Below are 16322 nucleotides of genomic sequence, written 5' to 3'. Positions count from 1 at the left end.
CTGTCCACTCTGCCTGTCAAAAAATAAAAAAGAAAAAAAAGAAAATTCTTTAAAAAAAAATTGAAAGATAAATTTTTGGAGATTCTTAATATCCCTTTTTAATAGTTGGTGAAATAACTAGATGGAGATGTCACAAAGATATAGAAGACTTGAAAAACACTATCAACAGATTTAGCAGACATTTACAGAACACTATATCTAACAATAGATACTAATAATAGGGAAAACTAATACACAGATATAAAAACATCCCATTGTGCACGTTCTTTATATATATAATTACTATTTGTCAATTACAAATAAAATATGACTTTTAAAAGGGGGAGAACTAGATATGAAGGCATATGGGACTTTTTTGTATTGTCTTCATTTTTTTTCAGTAGACCTAAAAAGGCATGATTCATAGAAGAAAAACATTGATGTTGGGCTTGAACTTCTGAACTTCAAGAACAAAAATAGTGAAATGAAAAAATAAGTTAAAGACTGTGTGAAAATGTCTTTTTCTAACTTTATAAATACTTTATTTTTTAAGATTATTTATTTGAAAAGAAGAGTGACAGAAAGAGGGAGACACACAAAAAGAGAGATCTTCCACTCCCCCAAATGGATGAAATATCCAGGCCTGGCCAGACCAAAGCCAGGAACCAGGAACTCCATCCTAATCTTACACAGAAGAACAGGGACCCGAGCACTTGGACCATCTTCCACTACCTTCCCAGGCACATTAACAGGGAGCTGGATGGGAAGTGGAGCAACCAGTACTCAAACTTGCACTCTAATGTGGGATGTTGGTGTCACAAATTGTTATTTGAACCCACTGTACCAGAATGCTGACTTATATTCTAATTTTAAAATTGGCAAAATATTTTAATAGACATTTCACCAAAAAAAGTACAAATGTTAACTAAGCTCAGAAAACATTCATGCTATTAGTAATCATTAAAGAAATGCAAAGTAAAACTACAATAGGGGCCAGCGCTGTGGCACAGAGGGTTAATACCCCAGCCTGCAGTGGCCAGCATCCCATATGGGTGCCCATTTGAGTCCCAGCTGCTCCACTTCAATCCAGATCCCTGCTAATGTGCCTGGGAAAGCAGCTGAGGATGGCTCAAGTTCTTGGGCCCCTGTACTTGCATGAGAGACCCGAAAAAAGCTCCTGGCTTCAGATCGGCTTGGCTCCAGCTGTTGTGGCAATTTGGGGAGTGAATCAACAGATGGAAGACCTCTCTCCCTCTGTCTTTATCTCTCTATATAACTGTCTTTCAAATAAATAAAAATAAATCATTAACAAAAAAACTACAATAAAAGGTCACTTAAATGGATATATATTAAAAACAGATAATAACAAGTGTTGGAGAGGATGTGGAGAAACTAGTATACTCATATGTTGATGGTGGTAATATAAAATGGTACAGCCACATTAGAAAAATAGTTTGATAGTTTCTGTCTATCAGCCCATCAATTGGTAAGTAGGTAAACAGAATCTGGTATATCTATAAAGTAGAATACTATTCAGCCAAAAAAAGATGAATGGAAAGCTGATGCCTGCATGGATGAACCTCAAAAACATTATGTAAAATGAAAGAAACCAGATAAAAAGCCTGAATATTGTATGATTCCATTTATATTAAATGTTCATAAAAGGCTCTTCTATGGAAACAGAAAGTAAATTAGTGTCTGCCTGGGGATGCTTGGGATGAGAATTGCAATCAACTGCTAAAAGTCTTGGCACCACCACATCTTTTAACATGCTGAAATATTGTAAAACTGTATTGTGGTAGTTTCTGCATAACTCTGTTATTTGTCTTCTACAAATGCTTGAATTACATAAAAACTCAGTGGATAAGTTCTGTAGTATGTAAATTACACCTCAATAAATCTCTAAAGGATAGAACAATCAGTGGATAGAGGGTTGGAGGTATAGATGAAACCAAATTAGCCATCTACCAACCAGTATTGAAGCTGAACGATGAGTAACAGGAGTTCACCACATTTTTTCTTCTATTTTTGCTTATGTTTTAAAATATCATTATAAAAATTGGGCCGGCGCCGCGGCTCACTAGGCTAATCCTCTGCCTAGCGGCGCCGGCACACCGGGTTCTAGTCCCGGTCGGGGCGCCGGATTCTGTCCCGGTTGCCCCTCTTCCAGGCCAGCCCTCTGCTGTGGCCTGGGAGTGCAGTGGAGGATGGCCCAGGTGCTTGGGCCCTGCGCCCCATGGGAGACCAGGAAAAGCACCTGGCTCCTGGCTCCTGCCATCGGATCAGCGCGGTGCGCCGGCCACAGCGCGCCGGCCGCGGCGGCCATTGGAGGGTGAACCAACGGCAAAGGAAGACCTTTCTCTCTGTCTCTCTCTCTCACTGTCCACTCTGCCTGTCAAAAAAAAAAAAAAATCATTATAAAAATTGGAAAAAGGAATTAATTGGTCCAGTAATCAATAAGCTGTAACCAGTGCTGGCTTGAGGCAATATCCCCTTTTTAAAAATATCTGGTAATAAAATATATCCTTGGGAAAACAAGAAATATGTATTGCTATAACCCTAGGACAAAAGAGATTCATGAATAAATGAATCAGAACCACAGAATCAATGCTTTTGAAGGTATAAAATAGTTTTACATTGATAGAAATGAAAATTATGGTGTTTTGTCAGTTTTTAAGTGCTTATAGCATATGAGAGGAGCTGTTTTAGGCTGGTGATATTAAAATGTTTAGGAGAATTAAGTGAACATTTAAATGCCTAGATAATTTGGTTCATCTAAATTATGCTTTAGTTAATCAGCTAGTAGTGTTTCACTGCTGACGCACAGTTTGCTTAACAGATTTTTAGGATTAAGACATGGAGCATTAAACCGAGAAGGGAGCTTATGAGCATTTTGCTCATACGCAGATGCTCCACATGCTTATACATAAAGGCACACATTCCTTCTTCCTTCTTTCTCCCCCTGTGATTTCATCTATTCCATTGCCTCTAATTATCACTGGTGTGCAAGTGATTTCCAAATCTTCAGACTCATATTGCCAACAGCTATATAAACGTATATCTCTCCTTTGCCACCACAAAGCCAGCATTCCCCGAACCCAATTCATCATCTTTTCTATCCAATCCTTTTCCTTAATCCTGTCTACCTGTTTAACTCTCCCCCGCCATGTCTAATTATGTCTTCTTCCCTTCCGTTTCCATTGCTACTCTCTCTCTCTAACTCTCACTTTTTGGCCTTGACTTTTAGAACAGGCATCTCACTGATCTCCCAGTAACATTGTGTTTGCCATCGGACACTAACAGAAACTTCAAGAAAAATATGTTTTATGATCAATTAAGTTTGGAGAAAGTTTTGAACTATAGCTCAGTCTTAGAGAGTTAAAATGTTAGATTGCAAGAACACAGGATTTCTGCATTCAACAACCCTCCAAAAAATCACTTAACAGCATTCACAAAGACAACATGCATTAGTTTACAGTGCAACATGTTTTTAGGAGACATTGTTCTCAGACAATTGCATTATTCCCTGCTGGAAATATCTTCAGTGGAGTCCTGTTGATTTAGAGGTAAAAACTCTTTGGTCTAACATATTCAATTCCCCACAGACTGTCCCTGAACTATCTATTAATTTGCCCATGGTATTAATATGTAATATGAATAGTTGTTGAAGCTATCCAGTCTGTGGGATTTGTTTCAGCAGCTATGTCTAAACCCATTATAGCTTCTTTTCCTCTATGGTTATCCTGTAACCATAGAGGAAATCTCACTCTTTTTTATGTTCTTACTTTGGATCTCATCCTGTCCACCACACACCATACCATAAACTTTTCTCACAAAACTTTCAAATAACACCTCTTTCTTTTACAGTCAATATATATCCCAATGAGGCTTTTTCAGTTGCCTTGTAAAATTGTGATGATCTCTCCCATTCAAATATAATAATAACCTCTTTCAACTTCATGTCTCTCTCCAGCTTCTACACTATCCTCTTTCTTTACAGCCAAACACAAACAAACAAAGCAAAAACTAAGTTTTATCCTAACTTCCCTACATACTGGTTGAGTCAACCCACCAGTCCAATTTGGTTTTTGTCACCCAACAGACAAAGAATATCAATGATTTGTATATAATAAATCCAGTAAATATATTTTAAGCCTCATTTAGCCTAGCTTTTATGTTGACCACCCACTCAAAAAAATGTTCTTCCTCTTGGTTTTCTTTCTTTCTTTTTTTTTTTTTCAAAAGGGCTCACATATTTATTACTGAACTAGCCCACTGGTCACAGCCCTAATCAAACATGTCCAGCTGTCCAGATGATGGTGACATCTTCAGCTTGATGTGGTGATAGTGACATTGAGACAGAAGAAATGAGCACGCCATTCAAGTGCAATTCCTTATAGACCCAGCTTGGTTCTTCTCCAATGTCTCCTCTTGGAGTTATACCTGATTTTATTACCAGTTTTCATCCAAATCCATTGCGGAATGGGGCGGTTTTGTTTTTGTTTTTTGGCCAGGAACCTCTTGATTCTGAAGGTCTTGTGAGAAGACATGGTGAGGAAGAATCAGGGACACCCACCACGATGGAGGGGAAAGGAGAAAGCCTCTTGGTTTTCAATGCCTGATTGCATCCTGGTTTTTTTCTTACCTTTTTGGCTGCTTCTTTTCTTGATGTTTATGCTCAGTCTCTTCTACCCATTGAAACGTTGAGTTTCCCAAAGTTATATCTTTGGGATTTCTTCTTCAATAGTTTTGGTCACATTTCTTCTTACATCGAACTTATAAAGTTTCCCCATTGTCCACACTAGGAGTTATTAAATACCTATCACTTTCCCCTTCATATAATAAAGTCACTTTTCCCTATGTACCCTATAATTTAATGCCTTGATGTCTCCCTTTAGAATTTCTCTACTCTATCTATAAATACCCTTCTATTTGCTCCAATTTCCAATTTGTCCTTATGTCTAAATCCTACCCATCATTTAAATCCAAATTCAGTTAGCACCTTCCTGAGATCTTTTGCATCCTTCCCACAGAAGCACTCACATCTTCCATGAATCACTTATTTTGTTTTGAATTCTGTGGTTCCCTTGTTACATCATTTTTTGGGTACAAGCCCATAAAGAGCAGGATCCCTTTAATTCTTATCCTGAAAATCACCCTGCAAAATGCCTGACACATAATAAGAGCTAAATGACTACCAAGCTCTTCGTATCAAGCTATTGTGAATGCTCTTCATTATGGACATTTGTAGCATTTGTCTTATGACATCAATCATAGCAGCTATTTATAATTGCTCATGGATTCGTGGATGCTGGCTGCTCCCTAGTCAACATGAAGGCTTCTCTAAGACAAGATATTCAGGGGCTGGAGTTGTGGTACAATAGGTTAAGCTGCTGCCTGCTATACCAGCATTTCTTATGGGAGCGCCAGTCCGAGTCCCAGCTATTCCACTTCCAATCCAGCTTCTTGCTAATGCTCCTGGAAAGGTAGCTGAAGTTGATCAAGTACTTGGGGGCCCCTGCCACCCGTGTGAGAGACCCAGATGGAGTTGTTGGCTCCTGGCTTTGGCCTTGCCCAGAGCTGGCCACTGGCCATTTGGGGAATGAAATAGCGGATGGAAGATCTCTGACTCTCCGTCTTTCTGTGTGCTATGTCACTGTGCCTTTCAAATAAATCAATCAAAAAAGATACTCTTTCTTTTACTATTTTTGTTAAAGATTTATTTATTTATTTGAGAGGTAGAGTTACAGAGAGAGAGAGAGAGACACACACACACACACACACACACACACACACAAAGGTCTTCCATCCAATAGTTCATGCCTCAAATGGCTGCAATGGCTGGAACTGAGCTGATCTTAAGCCAGGAGCTTCTTCCAAGTCTCCCACATGGGTGCAGGGGACCAAGCACTTGGGTCATCTTCCACTGCTTTCCCAGGCCATAAGCAGAGAGCTGGATCAGAAGGGGAGCAGCTGGGACACGAACCAGCAGTCATACGGAATGCCAGCACTGTAGGCAGAAGCTCAGCCTACTACACCACAGCACTGGCCCCAAAAGATACTCTTTCACACATCTCCATACCCTGACACACATGCTCTTCACCCAAAGAGCCTTTCTTTTTGTGGTTTCCATGCAGCATATCCAAATGAAAGACTTGTGGAAGAATCCGTATTAATTTACCATAAAGCCAAGTGAGACTGAATAAATCAAAAGTGCTTGTAATTAAAGTGTTTCATAAAATGTTGTTTAAACCAAATTAACTCTTAGGGTTACTTTTACCTCTTTAAAAAAATTTTTGCCATGTTTCTGTATAATACGGATGTCCTTGAAGCAAGTAAAATCCCAAATGGAGCAATGCTAAGATCAAAGTGAACTATTTTAACAAAAATTATCTTATGAATAAAGCAACAAAGCTCCCACCTCATTTTTTTTTTTTCATTTTTTACAGTTTTCAAGATCTGCTGTAATAACATTGCAAACTTGTTATTACAAGCTCTGGGCACCTATTTGTACTGACGGTGCCTTAAGTAACTGATCTTTTTTTGTTTTTCATGTGGTTATGAAAACTGAAAGTTAGTCACAGTGGGAGAATATTTAAAGCAAAGGAGAAAGAGTGGGCAGAAGTCAGGGAATGCAAATACATGAAAAATCCCACATCAGAGGAACTTTCCATAGAATTAGGCCAGATGTCACAAATCTGCCTCTAGGGAGATTTTCAGGTCACACTGAGAATGTCCAAACCCATTGGAATCTAAGATAAGAACCAGGAAAAGCTTCTGCATTGTAACATACTTTATTTAGCAACCTAGGCATTAAAAGTGTATTAAAGTGAGAGAAGAAGAGCTAAAATACAAAATGCTGGGGCCAGCGCTGGGGCATAGCAGGTGAGCTGCCGCTTGCAGTGCCGGCATCCCACAGGGGCACTGCTTCCAGACCCGGCTGCTCCACTTCAGAACCAGCTCTCTGTTATGGCCTGGGAAAGCAGTACAAAATGGCTCAAGTCTTTGGGCCCCTGAACCCGCATGGGAGACCTGGAAGAAGCTCCTGGTTCCTGGCTTCGGAAAAGTGCAGCTCTGGCTGCTGCAGTCATCTGGAGAGTGAACCAGCAGATAGAAGACCTCTCTCTCTCTCTCTCTCTCTCTCTGCCTTTCCTTCTCTCTCTCTGTAACTCTGACTTTCAAATAAATAAATAAATAATTTTAAAAAAAGATAGCTCTTCCATATATTTAAAAATAAAATACAAAATGCTGAAGGAATGCATACCAGGTCTGGTATTCCCAGGTTTGTATGTGTGTTTTGTATATTTAAACAAAACTATCCATATATAGTTTTTATATAACCAGCTTCTAGCTTTATAGTGAATAAATGGAGCTGTTTTAATTTTCCTTGTTCCTAGTACATTAACAAACATAGGGTGTTTGCATTTGGGTTTAATAACAGCAGTAGTATTAAGTCCATGGGTCTCTTGCAAGGACCATGCTAGTGACTCACACTAAAAAGAGAGAAAATTGCAGTTTGAAGTCAGACAGATTCAAGTCTCAACTCTACTACCTACTGGTTGTAATAACCTTGGTCCAACCTATTAATTTCTCTTAGTCATTGCTTCACATGTATTTTCAAGGCATGTTTCATTAGCTGATCATCCTTGTAGGATTAAACAAGATAATTCTAAAAGATGCCCAGTGCATGGGGTAATATCCATGCTTAATAAAAGGAAAATATTCTTGTTATTATCAACAAAGGAACAGATGTTAAAACTCCTCTAAGGGGTAGGGGCTGGTGCTGTGGCACAGCGGGCTAAAGCACTGGCCTGGGGTGCCGGCATCCCATATGGGAGCCGGTTCTAGTCCTGGCTGCTCCTTTTCCAATCCAGCTCTCTGCTATGGCCTGGGATAGCAGTTGAGGATGGCCCAGGTCCTTGGGCCCCTGCAATCATGTGGGAGACCTGCAGGATGCTCCTGGCTCTTGCTTCGGATCAGCGTGGCTCCAGCCGTTGCGGCCATCTGGGGAGTGAACAAGCGGATGGAAGACCTCTCTCTCTGTCTCTACCTCTCTCTGTAACTCTGTCTTTCAAGTAAATGGAATAAATCTTAAAAAAAATAAAAAAAAAAAAAACTCCTCTAAGGGGGCCTGTGTTGTGGTTTAACGGCTAAGGCTGCCACCTGCAGTGCCGGCATCCCATCTGGACTCCGGTTCCAGTCTAAGCTGCTCCACTTCTGATCCAGCTCTCTACTATGGCCTGGGAAAGTAGCAGAAGATGGCCCAAGTCCTTGGGCCCCTGCACCTGCATGGAAGACCCAGAAGATGCTCCTGGCCCCTGGCTTCAGATCGGCCCAGCCCTGGCTGTTGTGGTCATTTGGGAAGTAAACCAGCGGATGAAAGACTTCTCTCTCTGCCTCTGCTTCTCTGTAACTCTCTGCCTTTCAAATAAAATAGATGAATCCTTTTTTAAAAAAACTCCTCTTAAATATCACACAATATTACAAGTATTGGAAAACAAAAACCAGTCAAATGTTTAATTTGGGTCACGCAAAACTAGTCCAACTACATTTTTATTGGATTGCTTAATTTGTATAGAATTTATTGATTTTGTTTCATTGTTGAATAGGAAGTGCCTATGCCCTTGGATATACCAAAATCAGCCTGATTATAAATTCACTGAAAGCACATCTCATATTTTGCTGCTTCCTAAGAAAGTTTAATAAATATTTGCAAAACTATTCTCAATGTCAAGACAAAGCTCAAAATCATAGTTCTAGCAAAACCGCCAAACTATTATGGAGTCTAAAAACTGGGCAGTAGAGGTGGGAGTTTAGCCTAGTGGTGAAGATGCCCTTATTGGGGTATCTGGGTTCAATTCCTGGCTCTGGCCCCTGGTTCTAGCTTCCTGCTAATGCAAACTCTAGGAAGCAGCAGTGATCGCTCAAGTAATTGGGTTTCTGCTGTCACAATGTACACTTGGATTCAGTTCCCAGCTCCTGGCTTTAGCCTCAGCCCAGCAGTAGCTGTTGAGGCATTTGGAAATGGAACCAGTAGACGGCATTCCCCCTCCCCGCCCCCCATCTCTCTCCCTCCCCCTCTCCTTCCCTCTTTCTTCTTTATCGAACACAAAGACAAGACTTGGAATCTAGGATTTCCTTTCTTAAAAAATTAGCAGCAAACATTTACTTAGTCCTCAGAGGGTTTGTGGTATTTTACTAAGAATTTCAGAGAGCTGTTAAAGAAAAATCATGGTTTCAACCTTCAAGGAACTTAAAATTCCTTTTACTGGCTTTCTGAGGAATAATTGTTATGCTGTAAATTGCTCCTATTTACAATGTACAATCTGATGATTTTAAACACTTGCGAAACCATCTCTAATATCAAGACAATGAACATAGTTTCACCATCAAGGGTGCTTTCTCCTGTCCCTTCATAATTCCTCTATCCCCCTCCAGTCCTCTGGCAACTATTACTCTGTTTTCTGTTACTGTAGTTTACATTTTCTGAAATTTTATATAAGCGGAATTACATAAGATGTAATTTTTTTACCAGACTTCTTTTGAGAGTCATTCATATTGCTGCATGTAACAGTTCACTTTTTATTGCTGAGTAGCACCACGTTGTGTGACTATGCCATTTGCTTTTTTCATTGACCTGTTGATGTCATATGAGCTGTATCCACTTCTGAATTAGGAGCATATGCTTTCATTTATCTTTAATAAATATCTAGGAGTAGTCACTAGATCATAGGGTAAGTATATGTTTAACCTTTAACGAAATTGCCAAGCTATTTTTCCAAAGTGGTTTTATAGTTTTGCATTTCCAGGGGCAATATATGAAAGCTGCAATTTTTCTATATCCTCACCAGCACCTACATGGTCACTCTTCTTAACTCTGAGAGATACACAGTTGTAGCTCCTCTTGATTTTAATTTTCATCTCAAGTTCCTAAAACATCATGAAGGTGAATATATGAAAATATATACACTAAGTCTTAGACCATTAAGAAAGGTAAGTCACACATATTTTAAAGTACAGGAAGTCGCCAACGGAAAGGAAAGAAAATGCTGTATGTTAATTTAAAAATAATTGACCTGGAGAAAAGAAGAAAGAAATTATTTTAATAAACTAAGTCATGTCTGTAGGCCTAGAAGTCACCAGAAAGCGTGGTGAGCTGAAGCAGAAGACAGAAAGGAAGTGCGCCTAGATAATGCTTCCAAGGTAGGATCCACTCCAGGAGCAGGGCGTCTAACTTGAAAAGCCACAGATCTGTCATGCTCCCAAAATTGAGGGAAGCTGTGAGGTACAGTGGAGCAAATGTAATCTTGGTTTGTAGGCCTAATTTTAACTGAAAAGTCACATACATGTGCACTGGAATAAATCACTTAGTTTCACTGTTCTTCAGTTTCTTCATTTGTAAAATAACAAAGTGTCTTCCTGTCCCAAACTTCTATGTATATTAAAATTTGTTATATTTACAGTAAATTGACATACTCAGTTTCTTTAGTATATCTAGAATCAGACTTTTTTGATTTTTTTTTATTTGACAAGTAGAGTTATAGACAGTGAGAGAGAGAGACAGACAGAGAGAAAGGTCTTCCTTCTGTTGGTTCACCCCCCCAAATGGCTGCTATGGCCGGCACTGTGCGGATCCAAAGCCAGGAGCCAGGTGCTTCTTCCTGGTCTCCCATGCAGGTACAGGGGCCCAAGGACTTGGGCCATCCTCCACTGCCTTCTCGGGCCACAGCAGAGAGCTGGACTGGAAGAGGAGCAACCAGGACTAGAACCCGGTGCCCATATCTGATGCCAGCACAGCAGACGAAGGATTAGCCAAGTGAGCCATGGCACTGGCCCTAGAATCAGATTTTTTTAAAAAGGTACCACACAGTTTAGTTTGAGCTATTGATACATCTATATAGAAAGGCAAACGTGTCAGTAGGAAAGAAATTATTGCAAAAATTTGTCGATAGTAAACTTTAAACCTAGATATCACACTTCACTTTGAGAGGAATAAATCTTTTTATGCTTCTTTCCTAATAGTTTTTTATTCATTTTCAAAGGTAGTTAAGCTACATGCTGAGCTCTTACCTGGTGGACAAAAAAAATCTATAAAATTTATATTTATTAACTTGTAGAATGTCAGGGCAGAAATACAGCTTTTGGCTATTGATTCATCCACATCAGACCTGTTGTGAATGAACTATGTTCCAGAAAGTTACTGTTCTAGGGTGAACATACAGCATGTATAGCAAAGAATAATATACAATCTCAATTTCAATGAAACTTACACTGGAGTAGTAGAAAACATACTGTTAACAAGTACATAAATAGGTACATGATCTATCAGCTCCGGCTGTTGTGGCCATTTGGGGAGTGAACCAGCAGGTGGAAGACCTCTCTCTCTCTGTCTCTCTCTCCGTCTCTCTCTCTCTCTCTCGCTCTCTGCCTCTCCTCTCTCTGTGTAACTCTGACTTTCAAATAAATAAAGTCTTTAAAAAAAAAAGATTGATCCATTTGAGGAACTACAACTGGAAAATTCTACATGTGAAACCACCTTGAAACTGTCTCTTCCATGACCGCTGATTCCCAAAACTCTCTCCCACCCTCAGTGTCTCTTAGGTTCTATCTGCAAACAATGCCTGAATCCAACACTATGAAGACCCTAACTTACAGCTCTTCTTTGGTTCCAAAACAACCCTCCTTCACACAAAACCTTCTCACTCTGAACGTGTTTTCCTGCAGATTGGGGTGAATTGTAGAGAGGCTCACACAGTGCCCTGAACAGCCTTCCTCCAACTCAATGGCTTTTTTTCCCTCTGATTTGTCCGTCTCTGCTTCTCTTTTCTCATCCTCTACCATCAAACCAGGAGCTTCATTTTCTGTCCGCTGTGCTTAGCAGCTGCACCCTCCTTTGAGACCTGGACGGCAGCTGACACCCCAGTTATCACAGAACCCACCCTTTACTCAAAGCACATATCAAAACATTACAGGGGCAATTTCCTCCATAGGAGGACTCTTGGTGCTGGTTGTTAAGCTCATTACAAGCTTGTTTGGAATTGCAAAAGGTGATGTAAGAAAACACTAGGTTTGTTCAAGTTGAAGAAGGTAAAGTGTAGGGAAGATTTTCTTGAGGTCAGGTGTTCTCTAAGCACATTACAATGTGTCCTGCCTGGAGCATTCTGAGTTAATCGCTATTTCCATACCTTTCTCTCCTACCAGGACCAGGCAAAAGGGCAGAGAACTCAGGAATGTCACTTTTAGCACGGCCTTCCCAATCACATGCCCCCTTCAGCTTCACGGAAAATATATGACTTTAACTTTTTTAAGTGGTCAGGGGTTAATTAATCTAAAGTGAGTCTAGAAAGACAAATATCAGAAAGCAGTTCTGGAATTTGACAGTTGGCCAATGTGTAAATGGAAGTCGTGTGGAAATCCACACTGAGATCAAGCCCGGGGTGGGGGTGGGGGGCCAGGGACCAGGGGCAGTTGAGCCAATCAAGGATGTCTAGGAGGTCAAGGGTTAAGAAAGTTGGACAACAGGATTTAGAAGTAAGGGATTCAGGGAGAGGGATGTAGTCACTAATAAACTAAGGGGTAAGGCATGGGCACATGTTAATGGAAACTGGTACACAATGTTGGTACTGAGTAACCTCAAAACACATAGGAAATGAATAACTCAATGCCTCCCTATCTCATACAACATAAGGGTTAAGAAGCCCAACCTATGGAGATAGATAGATAACCCTGGGTTCAAGTCCCAGCTCTTCTACTTACCTGTGAAATGATCTAGAGTTAATATCTCTGTGGGCTTCTGCTTCATCATCTGTAAAATGTAGATAATAATATAACACCCTTGTGAAAAGGATGAATTGAGGTTAATAAATCTGTGAGTCATTCTTGACTTTACTCTTTATCACACACATTTCCAGCTAACACTCTTGTTCAGACTACAGGCAGTATCTGACCAATTCTCACTAACTGCACTGCTATTGTTTGACCTAAGCCCCTCTCTTCACTTGCTTGCGATATTATAGAGGATAGTAGCAATCATGTTCTAACTAATTACTCTGCCACTATGGTTTAAACAAGAAGTGGCTGCCTAATCCATGTGGATATTTAAATTCCATAAATCATAATTTAATGGTATTAAGAGGATAGAAACAATCCAATTATGGTGTTTAGGCGGTAGGCCTTAGGATATTCAGAGCAGAGGCTGGGGATTGGCCTCCAGTTCTCAAGAGGGTTGAACCTGGCTACTTTCTGTCTGCTTGCTGGCTTGCCATACATTTGTTCCTACACACACACACACACACACACACAGGCATAGCTATCCTCTAGCCTCACCAGGCAGCTAAACTAACGGGGCCTGCCAAATCTTGGATGTGACCCTCCAACATGAATCAAAATAAATTCCCTTCCTTCATACGGAGTTTAAGTATTTCATTGTAGTAATAGAAAGTTGTCCTCCTAGCTGGTGATTCTTTAAAAACAAGTCACATATGACATTGATCTATTCAAAATCCTGCAATTATTCCTCATTTCACTCCAAGTAAAAGCCAAAGTCCTTGTAGGTCTAAAGGTTCTACAGGGTCAGACCTCAAACCCTCAGTACTCAGCCACGTTGACCTCTATTGTTCCTTGAATTCAACAAACACATTGTTTATTTAAGGCCTTAATATTGGTTGGTCCTTCTTGCCAGTCTGTTCTTCCTGTAGATAAACCACACAGTTAACTCACTGAAGGGCTCAAATCTTTGCTCAAACATCATCTGTGCCATGAGGTTCATTTTGACCAAACTGTTTAAGATAAGAACCTGCCTCCTCTTGTATCTGTTCATGCTTTCCACTTCCCTGTTCTGTTCTGTCCATGACATTCATCACCTTGCTATATACTTTATAATTTATTTATGTACTGTGCTTATTGTTAACTATCTGTCTCTGTCTACTTGTGCATATGTTCAACAAAGCAAGACTTGTTTGTTTTGTCCACTAATATATTCCAAATACCAAGGGCATGGCTGCCTGGCCCATGGGAGGAACTTTACAAATATTTACTGAATGAATAATGATGCATGAATTGCACTTGGCACATCTCTTAATACAAAGTGAGCACTTATTTAATATTAGTCTCAAAAAAGCTTTGATTTAGGTGCTTTGTCAGGGAATGACTGGGATCAGATAATGCTGGACCCAAAGGCAGACATTACACAGAACCAGCTTCTAGACTTACAGGTGTACATTGGCAGAGTCCCAGGCAGTCTACCATGCAGACCTGCTTCTGTAGTACACTGAATGTTATTTCATTAGGTCTCTCCTTTGTTATTACTGTTTCCTTTAAGTAAAATTAATTGCACTCATTTAGCCCTTCTTCAGACACAACTTCTGAACTTCCATCCTTATTATTATGCCTTTTTAAACCCTGTGAAGTTGGTTCCCTCACAGTCTTTATAAAGAAATGTGCACCTTGTAGCTGAATATTGGAAACAGACCAACAAAATATTCTTCCTCAAACTGGCAGGCTATTTTGAATCAATACCTTCAATTGTCCCATGCTGAGGAATAAGCGCACACACCTGCCCCTTTGTGGCCTGGGTGACAAGAACACTTTAGGAAAAAGGCATCCTGGTTTCCATCTTTTAAAATTTACAGCATCTTCTACTGGAAAAGGATGAAGAAGAAGATACATTTTCTGAGATCTATAGTTGCAACAATATTGCATGACAAATGTTGCATGCAGATTCCTTCAAAATTGGTTTTCCTAAGTGTAGCTCAACAGCGATTTCACAGAACATGAAAAGTTGCATATTTTACCATCCTCTTACATATTCACAGTATACAGCAGTGTGTGAAACTTCCACACAATAGAAAACTATTCAGCCATAAAAGGGTGAAATCTTATCATTAGAGACAATATCAGTAAAACTGAAGATTTATCCACTGATGTGCAATTGTCACTGTCCAAGAAGATTGCATAATATTCAACTTTTCATAAACTCACTACATCAAGGAAGTCATTTCTGAAAAAATCTATTGAGAGATCGAATTCATTCATTCAACAAGTGTTTATTGAATAACTGTTATGGGGTATACACATTGCAAGCACTTGAGACTCCACAGTATACAGGATATAAACAGTCATGTCCTCAAGGGACTTACAATCTAGTAGAGAAAGCACAGATGAAACCCCCATTTAAAAGTTGATAAATATAATGAAAGACAAAATGTAGACTGTCACACACACTTATAAGGAGGTTGGCATTTAGTCCAAAGTACTTTGGGAAAACCTTATTTCAATGTTTTCATGAGTAGATTTTTATCTTTAGGTGAAGAATCACAAATTGCTCATTATTTACTCTGGGCATAATACTGTGCTAGTGATATTGGGAAATAGATACATGAGACATGAACCTTGGTTTAAAATAACTCTTTAATGTAAGTGAAAATCAAAGAAAAGAAAGTGAAATAATCAATGCAAGACAGAATAAAATTACATAGAAAGTTGAATGCCTCCATTACCCGTTAAAAAGCTACTTATCTTTCAATGACTGCAGTATCATGACTTCTGGGAAACTCTCACCAAATTCTGAATACTCACAGAACCATATGCTGATTTTTCCAGTACTTACCAAATACGGCCTTACAGGAAAGTGTTGTGTACATCTGTGATGTACCAAGTTGAATAGTCAATTTCATGGTAGAGATACTCAATCATTTATATCTTCACACAATGCAGGGTCATTCTGGGGGTGTTGGCAAGTGACATTGATGTAAATCAAAAACTATGGAGTCATATAAACTGGTTGAGAGCTGGCTCTGGGTTTTAACACTTGTCTGACTTTGGGTACATTTCTGAATCCATATGGCCTCAATTTTCTTTTTTTGTAAAATAGAGATAATAATACCTTTGTCTACCTGTACATTTAGCAGAGATGATGCATCTAACATCATTTAGTGCTTTCTGTAGGTAGTACTCAGTAACAGAGGATATTTTTTATTATGACTTTGCTATGGCCCAGTGTCCTGCAGTAAATATTTGTGTAATACAGGTGTTGAGAAAAAGCAAGAAGGATGCCAGGCACTAGAGAACATGGCCACTGCTTAACTTGTATCTGACTCCAGTAAAAGGAAAGACATTTGTAAAGATTCTTTGATTCAACTAACTACTTACTTCAGGTTAAGGCCAATGGGTAGCAAGAAGAGAGATGTTATATTGAACAAATGTGAAGAACCCAGATGATGGGGATGGAGAAGAAGGCTTCAAGTGGGAACTCGAATGTTCAGATTCAATCAAAAGATGATGGCTAAAACCAAGCATTACTGAAGAAGAAATAGTTTTCAAGAAAGATTACCTTGTTAACCATA

At 39.5% G+C, this 16322-nt stretch overlaps 1 protein-coding gene across 1 annotated transcript; it reads right to left on the bottom strand.

Annotated features, from left to right (window-relative positions):
- Nucleotides 1-4254: 4254 nt before the first annotated feature.
- LOC108176708 (large ribosomal subunit protein eL39-like) lies at nucleotides 4255-4575 on the bottom strand. The gene has a single exon (XM_051846395.3). The coding sequence runs from the start codon at nucleotides 4527-4529 to the stop codon at nucleotides 4374-4376; it is 156 nt and encodes a 51-aa protein (XP_051702355.1). The 5' UTR covers nucleotides 4530-4575; the 3' UTR covers nucleotides 4255-4373.
- Between the last annotated feature and the right edge of the window lie 11747 nt (nucleotides 4576-16322).

This window comes from Oryctolagus cuniculus, chromosome 11 (genome assembly GCF_051225735.1).
Source record: "Oryctolagus cuniculus isolate XC-2025 breed Fujian yellow rabbit chromosome 11, ASM5122573v1, whole genome shotgun sequence".
Classification (NCBI taxonomy): domain Eukaryota; kingdom Metazoa; phylum Chordata; class Mammalia; order Lagomorpha; family Leporidae; genus Oryctolagus; species Oryctolagus cuniculus.
This window is presented reverse-complemented; position numbering and strand designations above follow the sequence as displayed.

Excerpts from the sequence above, each read along its gene's own strand:
- LOC108176708 (XM_051846395.3), bottom strand. The coding sequence starts at position 4,529 with ATGTCTTCTCACAAGACCTTCAGAATCAAGAGGTTCCTGGCCAAAAAA.